The sequence below is a fragment of the Pseudophryne corroboree genome, chromosome 3, assembly GCF_028390025.1.
Source record: "Pseudophryne corroboree isolate aPseCor3 chromosome 3, aPseCor3.hap2, whole genome shotgun sequence".
Classification (NCBI taxonomy): Eukaryota; Metazoa; Chordata; class Amphibia; order Anura; family Myobatrachidae; genus Pseudophryne; species Pseudophryne corroboree.
Window position 1 is genome coordinate 350,038,058 of NC_086446.1, and position 18,217 is coordinate 350,056,274.

Consider the following 18,217-nt stretch of genomic DNA (forward strand, 5'->3'; position numbering starts at 1 on the left):
TAAGGCTGAATTAGGGGGGACATCAGGGGGTCAATCCTCGGATTGGACCGACCCACAGGGCCCGTCGGGGGCTCAAAAGCGTCCCTTAACACAAGACACTACTACCGACACGGATTCTGATTCCAGTGTCGACTACGATGAAGTAAAATTGCACCCTAGGGTGACTAAAACCATTCAGTGTATGATTGTGGCAATAAGGGATGTGTTGCATATTGAGGATGAACCCTCGGTCCCCGACACAAGGGTACACATGTTTAAGGAAAAGAAACAGATTATTAAATTTCCCTCATCTCACGAATTGAATGATTTCTTTGGAAAAGCTTGGGAGACTCCGGATAAGAGACCGCAGATCCCCAAAAGAATTTATATGGCATACCCCTTCCCTAAGCAGGACAGGGAGATTTGGGAATCACCCCCACTGTGGACAAGGCCCTGACGCGCTTGTCCAAGAAAGTGGCGCTACCGTCTCCTGGCACAGCGGCCCTTAAGGACCCTGCAGATCGCAGGCAAGAAACTACCTTAAAGTGTATTTATTCTCATACGGGTGCTGTGCTAAGACCGACAATTGCGTCGGCATGGGTGTGTAGCGCAATTGCAGCTTGGACAGATGAGCTGACAGATCAATTTGATAATATGGACAAGGATACTATATTCCTAACTCTAGCCCATATTAAAGACGCAGTCTTATTTATGAGGGATGCTCAAAGGGACATTGGATTGCTAGTTTCTAGGGCCAATGCCATGTCTATCTCAGCGAGAAGATCCTTATGGACTCGCCAATGGACGGGTGATGCGGATTCCAAAAAACATATGGAAGTACTACCCTATAAGGGTGATGTATTGTTTGGGGATGGGCTGACGGACCTGGTTTCCACAGCTACAGCAGGTAAATCAAATTTTTTACCATATATTCCCCAACAGCAAAAGAAAGTAACACCCTATCAGATGCAGTCCTTTCGGTCGCACAAGTCCGCACCGGTGGGGGCACGTCTTCGACTTTTCAGTCAGGCCTGTGTCAGTTCGGACCTGAATCCCTGGGTGTTGGAAATAGTTTCCCAGGGTTACAAATTGGAATTCGAGGAGGTGCCCCCGCGCCGATTTTTCAAATCGGCCATACCAGCTTCCACATCGGAAAGGGATATAGTGTTAGCTGCAATTCAAACGCTGTGTATACAGCAAGTGATAATCAAGGTTCCCCTGCACAAGCAGGGAAGAGGTTACTACTCAACCCTGTTTGTGGACCCGAAACCGGACGGTTCGGTCAGACCTATTTTGAATCTGAAATCTCTAAACCTGTACATAAAAAGATTCAAATTCAAAATGGAATCTCTCAGAGCGATAATAGCCAACATGGAGGAGGGGGAGTTTATGGTGTCTCTGGACATAAAGGATGCGTACCTTCATGTCCCCATATATGCCCCCCATCAGGAATACCTGAGATTCGCTGTACAGGATTGTCATTACCAATTTCAGACGTTGCCGTTTGGACTCTCCACGGCCCCGAGGATTTTCACCAAGATAATGGCGGAAATAATGGTGGTCCTGCACAAGCATGGAGTCACAATTATCCCATACTTGGACGATCTCCTGATAAAAGCGAGATCAAGGGAGAAATTGCTGAACAGTGTGGCGCTCTCTCTGAGAGTGCTCCAGCAACACGGTTGGATTCTAAATCTACCGAAGTCACAGTTGATTCCGACAACTCGACTACCGTTCCTAGGTATGATACTGGATACGGAACAAATGAAGGTCTTCCTCCCAATAGAGAAAGCCCAAGACATCCAGAACATGGTCAGAGACCTGCTAAAACCGAAAAGGGTGTCAGTTCACCAATGCACTCGAGTTCTGGGAAAAATGGTGGCGGCCTACGAGGCCATTCCCTTCGGAAGGTTCCATGCAAGGACTTTTCAATGGGACCTTCTGGACAAGTGGTCGGGGTTCCATCTGCACTTACATCGGAAAATAACTCTGTCCCCAGGGGCCAGAGTGTCCCTCCTGTGGTGGTTACAAAGTGCTCACCTCCTGGAGGGTCGCAAGTTCGGAATTCAGGATTGGATCCTGGTTACCACGGACGCGAGCCTCCGAGGATGGGGAGCGGTCACACAGTGAAAAAATTTTCAGGGTCTTTGGTCAGACCAGGAGTCCTGTCTACACATCAATGTGTTGGAACTCAGGGCCATTTACAACGGCCTTCGACAAGCGGAGAGTTTTCTTCGAAACCTACCGGTTCTGATTCAGTCAGACAATGTCACAGCAGTGGCTCATGTGAACCGCCAAGGCGGGACAAGAAGCAGAATCGCGATGGCGGAAGCCACAAGGATCCTTCGCTGGGCGGAAAATCATGTAAGCGCTCTGTCGGCTGTGTTCATTCCGGGAGTGGACAACTGGGAAGCAGACTTCCTCAGCAGACACGATCTCCATCCAGGAGAGTGGGGACTTCATCAAGAAGTCTTTGCAGACGTAACACGTCTTTGGGGAACTCCTCAAATAGACATGATGGCGTCACGCCTCAACAAAAAACTTCGGAGGTATTGTGCCAGGTCTCGGGACCCTCAGGCAGTAGCAGTAGACGCTCTGGTAACACCGTGGGTGTTCAAATCGGTCTACGTGTTTCCTCCTCTTCTTCTCATCACAAAAGTGTTGAGGATCATAAGACGAAGAAGAGTACAGACGATACTCGTTGTCCCAGACTCGAAGGGCCTGGTACTCGGATCTACAAGAGATGCTCACAGGAGATCCCTGGCCTCTTCCTCTGAGGGAAGACCTGTTGCAACAGGGGCCCTGTGTATTTCAAGACTTACCGCGGTTACGTTTGACGGCATGGCGGTTGAACGCCGAATCCTAGCGAAAAAGGGGATTCCGGAAGAGGTCATCCCTACTTTAATAAAGGCTAGGAAGGAGGTGACGGTAAAACATTATCACCGTATCTGGCGAAAGTATGTGTCTTGGTGTGAGACTAAGGGGCCCTACATACTGGCCGACCCGCCGCCGAGCTGCCCGGCGGCGGATACGGCCGACGAGCGACCCGGCAGCGGGGGGGCAGTGACGGGGGGAGTGAAGTTTCTTCACTCCCCCCGTCACGCGGCTCCATAGAACTGCAGGCAAATATGGACGAGATCGTCCATATTGGCCTGCATGCACAGCCGACGGGGGACCAGCGATGAACGAGCGCGGGACCGCGCATCGTTCATCGCTGGAGCCTCCACACTGAAAGATATGAACGAGTTCTCGTTCATTTATGAACGAGATCGTTCATATCTTTCAAAAAATCGGCCAGTGTGTAGGGCCTATAAGAATGCACCTACGGAAGTTTTTCATCTGGGTCGTCTTCTCCACTTCCTACAGACAGGAGTGGATATGGGCCTGAAATTAAGGTACAGATTTTGGCCCTCTCGATTTTCTTTCAGAAGGAATTGGCTTCTCTTCCAGAAGTCCAGACGTTTGTAAAGGGAGTGCTGCACATCCAGCCCCCTTTTGTGCCTCCAGTGGCACCATGGGACCTGAACGTGGTGTTGCAGTTCCTAAAATCACACTGGTTTGAACCGCTTAACAAGGTTGAGTTGAAATTTCTTACGTGGAAGGTGGTCATGTTATTGGCCTTAGCATCAGCAAGGCGAGTGTCAGAATTGGCGGCTTTATCACACAAGAGCCCCTATTTGATTTTTCATGTGGATCGAGCTGAATTGAGGACACGTCCGCAATTTTTGCCTAAAGTGGTTTCTTCGTTCCATATGAATCAACCTATTGTGGTGCCTGTGGCTACAAGTGACCTGGAGGATTCCAGATCCCTGGACTAGTCAGGGCCTTAAAAATGTATGTAGCCAGGACGGCTAGAATTAGGAAAACAGAGGCTCTGTTTGTCCTGTATGCGGCCAATAAGATTGGCGCTCCTGCTTCGAAGCAGACTATTGCTCGCAGGATCTGTAATACGATTCAGCAGGCTCACTCTACGGCTGGATTGCCGGTACCAAATTCGGTTAAGGCCCATTCCACTTGGAAGGTGGGCTCTTCTTGGGCGGGTGCCCGAGGCGTCTCGGCATTGCAACTTTGCCGAGCGGCGACTTGGTCGGGGTCAAACACTTTTGCTAAATTCTACAAGTTTGATACCCTGGATGATGAGGACCTAGCGTTTGCTCAGTCGGTGCTGCAGAGTCATACGCACTCTCCCGCCTGATTGGATGCTTTGGTATAAACCCCATGGTCCTTACGGAGTCCCCAGCATCCTCTAGGACGTAAGAGAAAATAAGATTTTAAACCTACCGGTAAATCTATTTCTCCTAGTCCGTAGAGGATGCTGGGCGCCCGTCCCAGTGTGGAAACTCTGCAAGACTTGTATATAGTTGTTGCTTACATAAGGGTTATGTTACAGTTGACATCGGTCTTGGACCGTTACTGTCGTTTGTTCATACTGTTAACTGGTTATGTATGTTCCAGGTTACATGGTATCATTGGTGTGGGCTGGTATGAATCTTGCCCTTGGATTGCTAAATCCTGCCTTGTATTGTCCATCTCCTCTGGGCACAGTTCTCTAACTGAGGTCTGGAGGAGGGGCATAGAGGGAGGAGCCAGTGCACACCCATAGTCAAAGTTCTTTTTAGGTGCCCCATCTCCTGCGGAGCCCGTCTATACCCCATGGTCCTTACGGAGTCCCCAGCATCCTCTACGGACTAGGAGAAATAGATTTACCGGTAGGTTTAAAATCTTATTTTTTTTCTCTAACCTTGTTTGTTCCTTATTTCTTTGTAAGGATATCCTTATGTCTATCCCATGCATGTTTAAATTGCTCCACTGTCTTAGCCTCTACCACCTCTGATGGGAGACTATTCCACTTATCCACTACTCTTTCTGTGAAGTAATTTTTCCTCAAATTTCCCTTGAACTCCCCCCCCCCCCCTCCAGTCTCAGTGCATGTCCTCGTGTCCCATTGCTTCTCTTCATTTGGAGAATGTTTCCCTCCTGGACTTTGTTAAAACCCTTGATATATTTGAAAGTTTCTATCATGTCCCCCCTTTCCCTTCTCTGCTCCAAACTAAACATATTAAGATTTCTTAGTCTCTCTGGGTATGTTTTGTGATGTAGGCCATGCACCATTTTAATTACCCTTCTTTGTACAGTCTCTAATGTATTAATATCCTTTTGAAGATATGGCCTCCAGAATTGAACACAGTATTCTAGATGAGGCCGTACCAATGACCTATACCGTGGCATTATTACTTCTTTCTTTCTGCTGCTGATTCCTCTCCCAATACAGCCAAGCATCTGACTAGCATCATAACTACATGCCCTCAGCACCTGTATCTCCTGGCCTGGCTCAAAAATAGGTTTCCTACCTGCTTGCAAAACCATTGATAATATATATTCAAACATGCACTGTGTGGCGTCCTGAGGACCGAGTTTGAGAACCTGTGCTCTACACTGATGGCTAGTACGTATATCTGACCCCCTTTCCCATAATGTGCTAACTAGCCATCACCCGAAACTGTCATTAACATCTGGAAGACAGCTTCTGTGTCTCTGATTTGTGAGTAGTAGCAGAATATGGCAGCATCTTGTACAGTGTAATCCAACAGCCAATATGTAAAAATATCTTTCTGTCTGTCACTACAAATGAATCATAGCCATGGAAAGATGCCTGGTAAACATTAATGACAGCTCTCAGCAGCTCCTTCCCCTAGCAATGACCAAGCAGCAAGGGCCCAACAAAATAAACTTTGGGTATACCAGGACGGTTGTGTCTATGTTCCCTTCGTGATCAGGACCAGGAAGTGAAAGCACGAGAGGGCAGTATATAACTTCCGCCCTTACAGCACCTAAATGTTTTCTCCGTTCATTTGAGGTTATTTTGTTTTTTCTATGCACCATTGAATCCTCGCGGGCTCGCCTCGCTCGCCACGCTTCGGGCTCGGTGTCTCGCTCCGCTTCGCTCGCCACAGGTTACTATTCCAAATCCAAATAGTTTGTGACATGGACCCAGGGGCTTATGGGAAAGGTCATCTCCACGAAGGGAAACTAGATGCTACCATACCAGGACAAAAACCACCAGTCATACAGTATATTCAAGTCCCCCAGTCTCTACCCTCATGATGGTGGCCCTGCAGGGTCAGTGGCTGCACTCAGAAGATAATAAGGATACTTACAATCTTTAACATGCCAAAGATCCTGTACACGACAATACTTTGTTAAAAGCATCTACCACAAAATAAATGTATGTGTAAAATGTAACATTTGATGGTATATGGACTTTATTAGGTAGGGGAGAACAAGGTATTACTCCTTGTGATTTTCCATTCTAGTTTCCGAATGGCTTCCTGACATCCTTCAAAATATTTACTGTCAGCAATGTATTAATTATTGGCTTATTTAATTATAACCAGTTATTTATATAGCGCACACATATTCCATAGCGATTTACAGAGATTATTTGGCCATTCACATTAGTCCCTGTCCCAGTGGAGGTTACAATCTATATTCCCTACCATATGGACATGCGGACATACACTGGACGGTTCAGTTTTTCATTTGCCTGTATTTTTTTTAGTCTTGTGAATGCAAAACATACCTTATTCTCAGCGCCGGTGCTAGGGTGTTCGGCGCCCCCCTGCAAACTATAAATTTGCGCCCTCCCATATTCCTTTGGCGCGCGCTGGGAAAAGGGGTGTGGTCTCACAAGTAAGGGGCATGGCCACACAATAGTACCCCCATTTAAAATTACGCTACAATGTAGCACAATCTTATTCATCTTATACGTAATGCCCCACATCGTAGTAGTAGCGTCCTTATATGTAATGCACTCCAGTAGTAGTAACATCCTTATACATAATGCCCCCCCAGTAGTAGTAGCGTCCTTATACATAATGCCCCCCCAGTAGTAGTAGCATCCTTATACATAATGCCCCCCTAGTAGTAGTAGCGTCCTTATACATAATGCCCCCCCAGTAGTAGTAGCGTCCTTATACATAATGCCCCCCCCAGTAGTAGTAGCGTCCTTATACGTAGTGCACCCCCAGTAGTAGTAGCATTCTTTTATGTAATGCCCCCCCCCAGTAGTAGTAGTGTCCTTATACGTAGTGCACCCCCAGTAGTAGTAGCATCCTTATATGTAATGCCCCCCCCAGTAGTAGTAGCATCCTTATATGTAATGCCCCCCCCAGTAGTAGTAGCGTCCTTATAAGTAGTGCACCCCCAGTAGTAGTAGCATCCTTATATGTAATGCCCCCCCAGTAGTAGTAGCGTCCTTATACGTAGTGCACCCCCAGTAGAAGCGTCCTTATATGTAATTCCACCCTAGTAGTAGTAGCGTCCTTATACGTAATGCGCCCCCAGTAGTAGTAGCGTCCTTACACGTAATGGCCCCCAGTAGTAGTGGCGTCCTTACATGTTATGGCCCCCTCAGTAGTAGCAGTAGTAGCGTCCTTACATGTAATGCCCCCCCAGTAGTAGCGTCGTTATACGTAATGCCCCCCCAGTAGTAGTAGCGTCCTTATACGTAATGCCCCCCCCAGTAGTAGTAGCGTCCTTACATGTAATGGCCCCCCAGTAGTAGTAGCATCCTTACATGTAATGCCCCCCCAGTAGTAACGTCCATAAAGCGCACGCGCACACACACACACACACACACACATTTATCGCTCACCCTCCACTTACCTAAGCCACTGTCTCTCTCAGTACAGCAGTCTGGTCCGTGTAGCTCCACCCTCTTCTGTCCAGTTTAGCTCCGCCCATTCCGGTCAGTGTAGCTCCGTCCATTCCGGTCAGTGTAGCTCCGCCCCTTCCTCTGATATGTACCAAGCCGCTGTCACACAGGGGAGGGGGGGGAGGGGGCTTTTCATGCTGCCAGCGCTGCACAGCAGCTGGCAGCAGCAGCAGCAGGGGGCACAGTACCACACAGCAGGGAAGGGATGCAGATCAGGAGGAGCGCCTCTCCCTCCCAGCATCTCCCTGCACTGCATCCCTACGCTGAACGGGTAGCGCCGGGCCTGCTTATTCTGAATATCATTTGTTATACTAAAATTTGTTATGAAAACTTTCTGAAACCTTTGCATATATGTTTAGATCTATTGCGCTTTGTGTAGAACAGGGTGTCTGCACCTACAGTAAATGGTTCATTACAGTTTACACATTTGTGCATAAAACTTGTTTTTAAGAAGAAATGTGTTTTTGTTGAATTAGAGTAAAATAAGTTTGAAACTGTTCTGTAAGGTTGGCTGAAGACACATTTTTACATGTACTATATATGAATAATAAGTCACCAGCTTGACACTGAAGTGTTTGGAAAGTGTGTGGCCAATTCCAGTGTTATATAGTGAAATATTTGGATGTTTACAATCTGATTCTGAATTGGCTGTCTTAATTGTGTAGCAAAGACGTTCACAGATCAAATTGTAGTGCAGTTATTTAGAATTAGAAAGATTGGATTTAATATGTTTTGCCATTAATATTAAAGTTGGACAATATTATTATGATCAGTTAATGTGGAACACAAGCTGATACCACCATTCCACCATACCTGGATCCTTACCTAATATAGGGGCAGATGTATTAAGCCTGGAGAAGTGATAAAGCAGTGATAAGAGCAAGGTGATAACGCACCAGCCAATCAGCTCCAATATGTAAATTTACAGTTAGGAGCTGATTGGCTGGTGCGTTATCACCTTACACTTATCACTGCTTTATCACTTCTCCAGGCTTAATACATCTGCCCCATATATCCTTATCCCCTCTTCTTTCTTTACCATTGTTGTTCAAACTAGTATGCATGTGTGTGGTCATCTGTCAGCCCCCCCCCCCCCCTTGTATATTCTGGCCTACCGCCAAACTAATAATAGCTTTATAAAGTGTGGCCCACAATGTATGCGCCAAAATCGGCTGCATATGCAGATCTGATGTGGTCCATCAGTTATACCAACCTATCTGCCATCATAATATAACAACTAGATTTTTTTTTTGTAATGAAAACATTAGATGAAATTTGAAATGTACTTTTTAATTTTGTTCTCTAAGATATAATAAAGTACTGTTTTACGTACTTAAGCTACATTGGACTCTTAGCGCTGTAGGCGAACCTTCTGTGTATTTCAGATCTCCACTCTAAACAAATCTGACTTTCTGAGTGGGATGTCTCTTATTTCTCTGTCACGCAAATTTCTGTATATGCAACTAATGACCACTTATTATAGGATAGATTGATAGATCTCTCTCAATTGTCACTACTTGTTGGCAAAGAGCAAGTTATACGTTTATTACATGATGTTGTAATCAAATTTACTCATTTTGTTTTCAATCCATCTGGCTCATGTTTGTTGTTCATCCAGCTCGGGAACAGCTGAATAAAACATTTGAGATCATTTCTATAAATCATTTTCTGGCACAGATAGAAGCAGACCAGGTTAGTACTGAAGAGAGCCGGGGGTCTCTAGGGAAACATTATACTGGTGACTTGGCAGTAATACAGGAAACCAGAGGGAAGTTGTTGGGGACACAGTCAAACAGATGTCTCATAGGTCACAGAAGATATTTCCGGGGAAAGCCACTATTTCCTGACAGTGTGCTGGACACGAGCTTATATGTTGAGGAAGAAGCAAGATTTGTTTAACCCCTTTCTAAAGCCACCAATATGCAAATATGTGTGTAATGTGTATGTGTGTGTGTGTGTGTGTATGTGTGTGTGTGTGTGTGTGTGTGTATGTATATTCTATTATTATACAGATGTGTTGGCACATTTGGACGAAATCTGTGTCTCATGTATGCCTTATTGATGTTTTCAATTGAATTGTATTTTGGTCTATTTAAGGCAACAAATACATAATAATATATAAAAAAGTTAAGCACATGTAATTGGCTGAGGCAAGCCATTGTACAAATTTCCTACATATTTGCGCTTTCACGTGCGCTTAACTTTTTTATTACAGCCGAACACTTACATAAATCTCAATGGTAGACCTTGGTTAGATGACTGTATTTCCGCTGACAATACACGAAAGACCAGGGGGTTTGCGATCCTATTTAGTAAGAATTTACAATACACTATTCTGGACTCTATTATTGACCCACAGGGGCGCTATTTAATTTTGGATGTGGAAATTTGGGGTACTAAATATACATTAGTGAATGTCTACGCACCCAATGTCGAAACTGCTGCCTTCCTCCAGGAATTGAGTTCCCAGTTGCTGCAACGCGACAATTTTCAGCTTGTCCTGGGGGGTGCCTGGAACACTCTAGATGATCCTACTGTTGATAAATCTCCTGTCCCACGCACTTCTCAATCTTCTTTTTGGTCACACCTTCAAACTTTAATGGTCTCCCTCCAGCTTACTGACGTTTGGCGTCTCCTAAACCCCTCCGACAAATCATTCACTTTTTTCTCTGGGGCTCATCGATCCTGGTCCAGGATTGACTCGATTTTAGTTGCGGATTCTCTTATCACGCGAGTCGCGCATGCTGATATCCATAACATTTTGATTTCGGATCACGCTCCGGTGACATTGATGCTAAAGAGAACTCTTCAGTCAGGGGGCTCCAGACACTGGAGGTTTCCGAGTTATCTTTATAACTGCGATGACTTTCGGAAATTCTTGATAACTAATTGGGCTAACTTCTTAGACGATAAGCTTTAGCACTGGGATCGCCCGAATATCCTCTGGGGTGCAGCGAAGGCTGTTCTTCGAGGTCAGATTATTGAGTATGTCCATAGATTGAAAAAGAAAAATCTGTCGATTTATACTGCACTACATTCAGAGTTAGATGCTGCGCTGCAGAATCACCATGCCCTACAAACTGAGGAATCTTTGCGGTTCTATTTGCTGGCAAAACAACTACTGAATGACCACTTGCTGGCGCAAGCAAAGCGAGACGTGGTGTATTGTTCTCACAAGTATTACAAGTGGGGTAACAAGTCTGGTCGACTTTTGGCTAATATGGCTAGGAAGAAAACTGCTCGAAAATTCATAACGGCTGTTAAACATCGGGGTACGGGGCAGCTCCTTACCTCTTCCCCTGCTATAGTGAAGCATTTTGAATCTTATTTTGCCGACTTATATTCGGATCTCTCTTTTAATGAATGTGCTCATGACGCACTTTTACCTGATTCAGCTTTGCCTCCTATAACGAGTACACAGTCGGATTTTCTGGTGAGTGCAATTACTGAGGAGGAGCTTGTCTCGGCTATGTCCAAACTCCACCTGCACAAATCCCCGGGCCCGGATGGCCTCTCCAATGAATTTTATAAAATCCTTCAGCCTCATATAACTCCGACTCTGCTAGAATTGTTTAACGGCCTGCTGCAGCACCGTGCCCCTTTTCATTATTTCACAACAGCCCATACCATTATGATCCCCAAGCCTGCTCAGGACCCTCAATTGGTGCCTTCATACAGGCCCATTACGTTGTTAAATACTGACATAAAATTATTCACCAAGATTTTGGCGGATCGACTGCAAACGATTCTCCCCCATGCTCTAACTACTCATCAACTTGGTTTTGTTCGTAATACACATTCGGTAAAAGGAATTCGGGCTGCTGTTGCTGCAGTCATAGCCTCTGCTCATTCGCCCCAATACAGGAATATACTCCTCAGCCTCGACACTACTAAGGCCTTCGATACGGTACTTTGGCCCCATCTATTCAGGGTCTTGGAACGTAGACTCTTCCACCAAGACTTTGGTAATATTATTCGTTACTTATATGACTCTCCTTCCACTACCCTCTTACTGAATGGCTATACCAGTGATCCGGTGGTTATGCATCGTGGCACACGACAGGGCTGTCCCTTGTCACCCTTATTGTTCAATTTGGCCATAGATCCCTCCATCGTTTGCTATTGACTGACACTCAGTTTCATGGCATTCAGATAGGTCGCAGGGAGCTAAAGCTTACGGGATTTGCTGATGATCTACTGCTGTATGTTTCAGATCCGGGGACTTCCTTGACTCATATATTCAATCTACTGCAGGCGTATGGACATATTTCTGGCTTCAATGTTAACTGGTCGAAGTCAGTGGCACTATGACTGGGGAGTGGTGCGTTTTTGAGAAACGGGGTGGGGGGTTTACCACTGACATGGAGCTCAGATCAACTCACCTATCTGGGGATTCAAATATCGAGACAACCGGAGCGACTTTACACCCTAAATTTTACCTCGGCCATCAGAAAGATTGAGGCAGAACTTGACTCCTGGAAATCTCTGCCTTTATCGAACATGGGAAGAGCGAATTTGATAAAGATGATATCATTCCCCCGTCTGATGTACTTTATACAGGCCATGCCACATGTCCTCCTACCCAAAGATGTTCAACGCATCAATTTTCTTTTTAGACACTTTATTTGGCAGGGAAGAAAACCACGTATAGCGTTGATTAAATTACAGCAAACCACGGAGAATGGGGGAATTAATTTTCCTAATGTTCTTTGGTATTCCCATGCCGCTCAACTACGGTATTTGCATGACTGGGTGCATAATGACAACAACTACACAAACACTGACTTAGATAGAGAATTTTTACAAGGGGGGGACCTGGTCGCCTTTTTACATTTGCATGCTCGAGAGGTGTCTGGGGAGTGGAGGAGGAATCCACTATTGTGGACCATGAAAAAACTGTGGACTGATATGCGTAATAAACTAGATCTGAACTCCCACAAATCACTGTACCTTCCGTTCATGGCTAATCCGGACTTCCAGGAGAGTAGGGCGCATTATCCATTCAACATCTGCCGGATGGGGGGTGTCTCCAAGGTAGCTCATTTGGTGGATTCACAAAGCTTGAGGCCGCTCACGTTCCAGGAAGCCACTGCTAGACATCCAGTTCTACTGGCCTATCCTGTGGCCTTTCTATTAGCCCAACACTATGTTTCTGCTACTACTGGCTGTTTCTCACCTATGGATTGGAACAATCCTATAGATAAACTACTGCAACAAGCCCCTAGAGTTAGGAAAGCAATATCAATGGCATATGGGTACTTTCGGACTGTTATAGACTACTCTACGGGACAGGGAGGTATCCGGTCCTGGACGGAATGTCTCCCGGGGATCGAGACGACTGACTTGCTTACGGCCCATGTAAAAGCTTGTAAACTGTTTCCCTCTTCTAGGTATAAAGAAATGTCTCTCAATATTTTGCACAGGACTTATGTATCGCCTCATAGACGATGTCTCATAGGGCTAGCTGACACACATGCTTGTTGGAAGTGTGGTTCTCCCCAAGCAGACCTTTATCACTACTTGTGGACATGCCCTCTGATTAGACAGTTCTGGATAAGGATAAGGAATTACTTAACGACTAACCTAGTGAATTATTGGAGTTTGTGCCCACAATGGGCGCTTTTCGGTATATTCTCCCCGGACCTACGTCTCTCCCAGGGAAGTAGAAAGCTACTGCTAGCAGTTAGTATAGCAGCCAGAAAGGCTATTCTGCAAGTATGGATTGCTAAGGATCCACCTACACTTTCGTTGTTTAAGTCCAAATTATTTTATCTCTTTCGGATGGAATGGATAGGATGTTTGCTAGACAAAGATACTAAGATACAGAAATTCTTTGAAGTATGGGAAAGCTATATAACAACCTTGTCGATAGCAGTTAGGACACAGCTCCATAACTCTTTCTCTAATACAGAATGGTTTTTGACTAGAACGATTGCGGGGGATCCGCCGATTGTGCTATAGGACTGACTGCCATTCTCAGCTCGGTAGACGACTGGGAGGAAGTTGGCATATGGGCACGGGGGTTTTTTTTGTTTGTTTTTTTGTTTTGTTATCCTCACCTGCACGCGTCTGGGTCAGCTGACTAGACCAGCTCTTAATCTGATGGTTACTGAAGCCCCGAGAGGCATGTTCTATAGAAGTGTAATATTGTTGTTTGTATTGTGTTTAAAATGTCTCTTGATTGGGGACTCGGTTGTAATATTATTTACTCCCCTTCCGCTTTTTCCTATTTGATATAGGTTTGTACTACTGTGAAAATTTATGTATGTATTACATATATTGCTTCAATAAAAATAAAATAAAAAAAATCTCAATGGTAGAACATGCAATGAGATGCGCTTGAGAAATGTCTGCAAATGTGTTTGACTCTCTATTTTGTCATGGACACAAGTTTGAAAAATGCAGACTTGTCAATGTGTCTGAATGCATGTCAAACTCATTTTAAACATACTGTATGGGGGTACATGTAATAGCCTGTGCGATGCAGACATCAGCGATTTCCCAGAGAGTCTGCCCGATGTTTTAAAATAGCAATCATTTAAAAGACAAAACCAGTTCGGACAAGAATAAAAACAACACAAATTCCCTCAGCACACTGTAAAGGACCAGCAAATTTGATTTACATACTACACAATAATAGCAGAGATCTGAGTTACATAAATCTGTAAACGGGATGCGGTTAATTTACCTACAATCAAAATACCAACAACAATTGATCGATGGTCAAAATACAGACAAGGTCAAAATACCGCCATTTAAAATACAGACAATGTCAAAATACCGTCATTTAAAATGTCAACAGGACAAAAAGTCGACATGAGTTTTTCACGATTTTTTTGTTGAAACTGACTTGTTTATACTTTACCAACTAAGTGGACTTGGAAGGAGAATATAACAGTGCAGCGAGGGACCGTGCCCAAATTGCGAGGGGACGCGGTAAACTTATACGGTGTCCATGTCAACATACACACAATAAACACTGAAAAACTTGTGTCGACTTTTTGACCTTGTCGGTATTTTAAATGTCGTTATTTTGACCTTGTCAGTATTCTGACATTGTCGGGATTTTGACCATTGGCCAATTGTTGGCGGTATTTTGACAGTAGGGATTTTGATTGTAGGTATTTCATACTAAACCCTTGTAAACACATGGTAAGCCACCAGCCATGCCAAGGCATCTCATCTTTGGTGGTCCTACGCTATATTCTAATTAGTTCTCAATTTAGAGATATATAAATATAAGTGCTATTATCCTGTACCGTAAGAATATACATAAATGTATGACCCAAAATGAGTGCTATTATGTAGCGTAGGACCACCAAAGCAGAGACACATTGGCGTAACTGGTAGATTACCACGTGTTTGCAGATATATGTTACTGCGATCTCTGCATTACTGTTATTATATAGTATGTAAATCACATTTGCTGGTCCTTTACAGTGTGCTGGGGGAATTTGTGTTGTTGGTTTTTGTTTTGCTGATTGACAATATGCAAGATACAGTACCATCCACAAACAGGCATGTGCCCAACTCTGCATTAGCCCAGAATCTTTAATATTTGGGTTTCAGAACTTGTTATCCAATTGGTCCCATTAATCAGACTTGTGGAATTTCTCTTTCTTAATTTTGGTTAATTGCCTATGTAGACTTCAGTAAAAACTACAGAATATAATAAATACTGCAATATTCTCCTTTACTATAGATCCAGCTTTCTTTCCTTGCTTACTTACTACTAAACATTTGTTATTTTAATGCTGACAAATTGTTGTGTATAGCATTCAAGAGTCCCTTCACATACATCCTTCTGTTTCATTTTACAGTCTGCACCGGAACAGATATGAAACTGCTTCATCCTTTCAGCCATGATAATCATTATAAGACTTTCCGCACTCTCTACCAGGACTGTCAGGTTATACAGGGGAATCTAGAGATTACCTACCTGGGAGAGAACGATGATGTATCTTTTTTAAAGGTGAGTTTTACTGGAAATCTTTACATAAAGTAGGTTTTTGGGAACTGCAGTTAATTTAGAACCCAAAAGATGATGTATAACTTGTTTGAAACTTGCATAAGCTTCACACGTCAGATGCATCCACGCGCCACTCAAGCACACTTATATTATTAAATAAAGACGCAACAACTGTAATTGGCGTGAAAGGGGTCAGCTTTTATTTTCTGACTGAGAGGAAGGCCTATTAATACTAAAACTAAAATGCAGACTTCCCTCTCTAACTAAGGTGGCGGGGAGAAGAACGGTTAAACATGATAAAAAACGTAACATGGGTGATCAACATTACAATACAGAAAAAAATGAGCAATAAAAAACATATGTGTGAGGGAGCCTTCTGCCCCAGATGTTCCGGGATCGGCCTCCTGCCTCCATCCCAGACATCGGAACTCAAAAATTCCAAGGACAGGGGTCGACCTTCTGCCACTACCCCTGCTCACCAACAGTTGTAGGGACGGAGGTACACTCCGCCCTTACGGGGAAAAAACTGGGCCACCGGCCCCGACATCCACATATGTTTATATCTATCATATGGACCCACCTGGTAAAGTGATGCCCTTAAATTAATTATAAAAATATAAAATTTACCTAAAGTACACCTGAACTTACTAACATTGAACTCCTAAGTTAAACTAAAATAACTGTTCAGAAACCGTCCACCAAAAGCCGACACAATGAACCTAACTGCAAAACAAAAACAAGTCCCCAGGGCGGGAGGGTGGGCCACGATAAAAATTGGCAAGAGGCAGGAAGTCCCCAGTCAGTAGCCTATATTTAAGACAGTCCAGCCCCTATCCATGCTCCAGCCAATCAAGATTCAGAAGTTTTCCCTACGTTCCTCCCACCCCAAAACATTAACCCCTTCCAAGCCAAGGTGATGCATGGAGAGGCGCGCCGCAAGCCCAGACGGGGAGCTTATGCTGCTCGGTCACATTTATGCCCTACACAGTCTTAAGCTTCACACGTCAGATGCATCCACGCGCCACTCAAGCACACTTATATTATTAAATAAAGACGCAACAACTGTAATTGGCGTGAAAGGGGTCAGCTTTTATTTTCTGACTGAGAGGAAGGCCTATTAGTACTAAAACTAAAATGCAGACTTCCCTCTCTAACTAAGGTGGCGGGGAGAAGAACGGTTAAACATGATAAAAAACGTAACATGGGTGATCAACATTACAATACAGAAAAAAATGAGCAATAAAAAACATATGTGTGAGGGAGCCTTCTGCCCCAGATGTTCCGGGATCGGCCTCCTGCCTCCATCCCAGACATCGGAACTCAAAAATTCCAAGGACAGGGGTCGACCTTCTGCCACTACCCCTGCCCACCAACAGTTGTAGGGACGGAGGTACACTCCGCCCTTACGGGGAAAAAACTGGGCCACCGGCCCCGACATCCACATATGTTTATATCTATCGACAATCACTCGTAAGAAATCACAGTTCCTGTCAAATGAGATCACAGCAGCAAACAATAGGCCAGCTCAACTTTTCCGCACAGTGGAGATGCTTTGCAAGCCAGTATGCCTGCAGACTGATGAGACCCTCTCCCAGGCAAGATGCAATGAGTTTGCAAACTTCTTTGCAGATAAAATATCCACCATCCGGGCTGGAATCTCCACAGTGCCATCAAAGGAGTGCCAAACTACAAAGCCTGCCAATATAAGCTACCTGCCTACATGGACCAGCTTTGACCCAGTGGATGTAAGGGACACTGCTAAAATTGCTCGGATTTTGTGTCCCACCACCTGTGATCTGGACCCGGCCTCAACCAAGCTTCTAATAGGTTGTATGGATATAATTGGTCCTGTCTTTGCAAAAATTGTTCAATGCTCTTTGCAGACAGGCATTTTTCCTGGACCCCTAAAGGAAGCAATTGTTAGACCGCTTCTTAAAAAACCTAATTTAGATCCCGACTGCATGACCAACTACAGACCGGTATCAAACCTTCCTTTCCTAGGAAAGGTTATTGAGAAAGTGGTTGCAAATCAACTGGAAACCCGCCTGACAACCCATGATATTTATGATCCATTTCAATCAGGATTCAGGAGAAGACATAGCACTGAAACAGCCCTGGTGTGTGTGTTAAATGATCTTCTGATGGCAAAAGACAGAGGTGACTGTTCAATATTAATCCTTCTGGATCTCTCGGCAGCATTTGATACCGTGGACCATGGGCTTCTGATTGAGCGACTGATACATTTCTGTGGTCTGGATGGCACAGTCCTAAGCTGGTTCAAATGATTTCTCACAGGCAGGTCACAGAGAGTATCATCTGGATTATACTCATCACCACCAGTGCCATTGCCATGTGGTGTCCCACAAGGTTCTATACTATCCCCCATGCTTTTTGCAGTATACATGCTCCCATTGGGCGAAATAATCAGACGCCATGGCCTGGTCTACCACTGCTATGCAGATGATACACAACTGTACTTGTCCTTTTCTCCGGGCACTGATAACCCAATAGCAACCCTAAATGGCTGTCTAGCTGAACTACAGGAGTGGATGAGT

At 44.7% G+C, this 18,217-nt stretch overlaps 1 protein-coding gene across 2 annotated transcripts in view; it reads left to right on the forward strand.

Moving 5' to 3' along the window:
• ERBB2 (erb-b2 receptor tyrosine kinase 2) overlaps window positions 1-18,217 on the forward strand; it is a 218,904-nt gene that overhangs the window by 73,035 nt on the left and 127,652 nt on the right. For both annotated transcript variants that reach the window (XM_063959734.1, XM_063959733.1), the window contains exon 2: window positions 15,514-15,665. In XM_063959734.1, coding sequence (XP_063815804.1) covers window positions 15,514-15,665 — 152 coding nt within the window. The remainder of the gene's footprint in view (window positions 1-15,513; window positions 15,666-18,217) is intronic.